Source organism: Austrofundulus limnaeus, unplaced genomic scaffold, assembly GCF_001266775.1.
Source record: "Austrofundulus limnaeus strain Quisiro unplaced genomic scaffold, Austrofundulus_limnaeus-1.0 Scaffold3671, whole genome shotgun sequence".
NCBI lineage: Eukaryota > Metazoa > Chordata > Actinopteri > Cyprinodontiformes > Rivulidae > Austrofundulus > Austrofundulus limnaeus.
In genome coordinates, this window is record NW_013956073.1 from 1,804 (window position 1) to 3,305 (window position 1,502).

General features: G+C 49.2%; 1 protein-coding gene across 1 annotated transcript; it reads left to right on the forward strand.

The window, feature by feature from the left end:
- Positions 1 to 3: 3 nt before the first annotated feature.
- Positions 4 to 983, forward strand: LOC106511954 (clumping factor A; the record flags this gene model as incomplete). The annotated part of the gene is made up of 1 exon (XM_014000668.1): positions 4 to 983. A coding segment is annotated over one exon (965 nt), but the record flags the coding sequence as incomplete, so codon positions are not given.
- Between the last annotated feature and the right edge of the window lie 519 nt (positions 984 to 1,502).

A 1,502-nucleotide genomic window follows, 5' to 3' on the forward strand; every position in this document is an offset into this window, starting at 1 on the left:
CAGATCGCCATTCTGACTCCGAATCTGAGAACGACAAACCCAAACCTGCAGTGTCCCCAGACCACCACTCAGACAGCGACTCCGATAACGAGGAACCAAAACCTGCAGCATCCTCAGATCGCCACTCTGACTCCGACTCTGAGAATGAGAAACCCAAACCTGCAGTGTCCCCAGACCACCACTCAGACAGCGACTCCGATAACGAGGAACCCAAACCTGCAGTGTCCCCAGACCACCACTCAGACAGCGACTCCGATAATGAGGAACCAAAACCTGCAGCATCCTCAGATCGCCATTCTGACTCCGACTCTGAGAATGAGAAACCAAAACCTGCAGAATCCCCAGACCGCCACTCGGACAGTGACTCTGATAACGAGAAACCAAAACCTGCAGTGTCCCCAGACCACCACTCAGACAGCGACTCTGATAACGAGAAACCAAAACCTGCAGTGTCCCCAGACCACCACTCAGACAGCGACTCTGATAACGAGAAACCAAAACCTGTTGCGTCCCCAGACCGCCACTCGGACAGCGACTCTGATAACGAGAAACCAAAACCTGTTGCGTCCCCAGACCGCCACTCTGACTCCGAATCTGAGAATGAGAAACCCAAGCCTGCAGCGTCCCCAGACCACCACTCTGAAAGTGACTCTGACACAGGAACACCAGCCAGACGCAGGGCAGCACAGATAGACTCTGACCAGGAGGAGAAACAGGAGGAGCAAGGAGGAGGAGGCAAGTGGAAGGGTGTGATGCAGTCTGACAGTGAGGAGGAGGAGGAGGAGAGAGGAAGACAGAAGAAAGCTGCCGCTGGAAGTGATGGAGAGGAGCAGCAACAGGAAGAAGACAAGCAGCAGAGAGACGACAGCGAAGACGAGAAGCCAGGTACTGAGATCTGCTCAAGCACACACCTGATCTTCATCATCAGTGATGAAGATCAGTTTATTACCTGCAGGAGAGAAACATAACTGCACAGACCCATCAGAACATCTTACATGTCCATCAGAACATCTTACAGGTCCATCAGAACATCTTTCAGACACATCAGAACATCTTTCAGACACATCAGAACATCTTTCAGACACATCAGAACATCTTTCAGACACATCAGAACATCTTTCAGACCTATCAGAACATCTTTCAGACCTGTCAGAACATCTTTCAGACTTGTCAGAAAATCTTTCAGACCTGTCAGAACATCTTTCAGACCTGTCAGAACACCTTTCAGACACATCAGACACATCAGAACACCTTTCAGACACATCAGAACACCTTTCAGACCTATCAGAACACCTTTCAGACCTATCAGAACATCTTTCAGACCTGTCAGAACATCTTTCAGACCTGTCAGAACATCTTTCAGACCTGTCAGAACATCTTTCAGACACATCAGAACACCTTTCAGACACATCAGAACACCTTTCAGACACATCAGAACACCTTTCAGACACATCAGAACACCTTTCAGACACATCAGAACACCTTTCAGACACATCAGAACA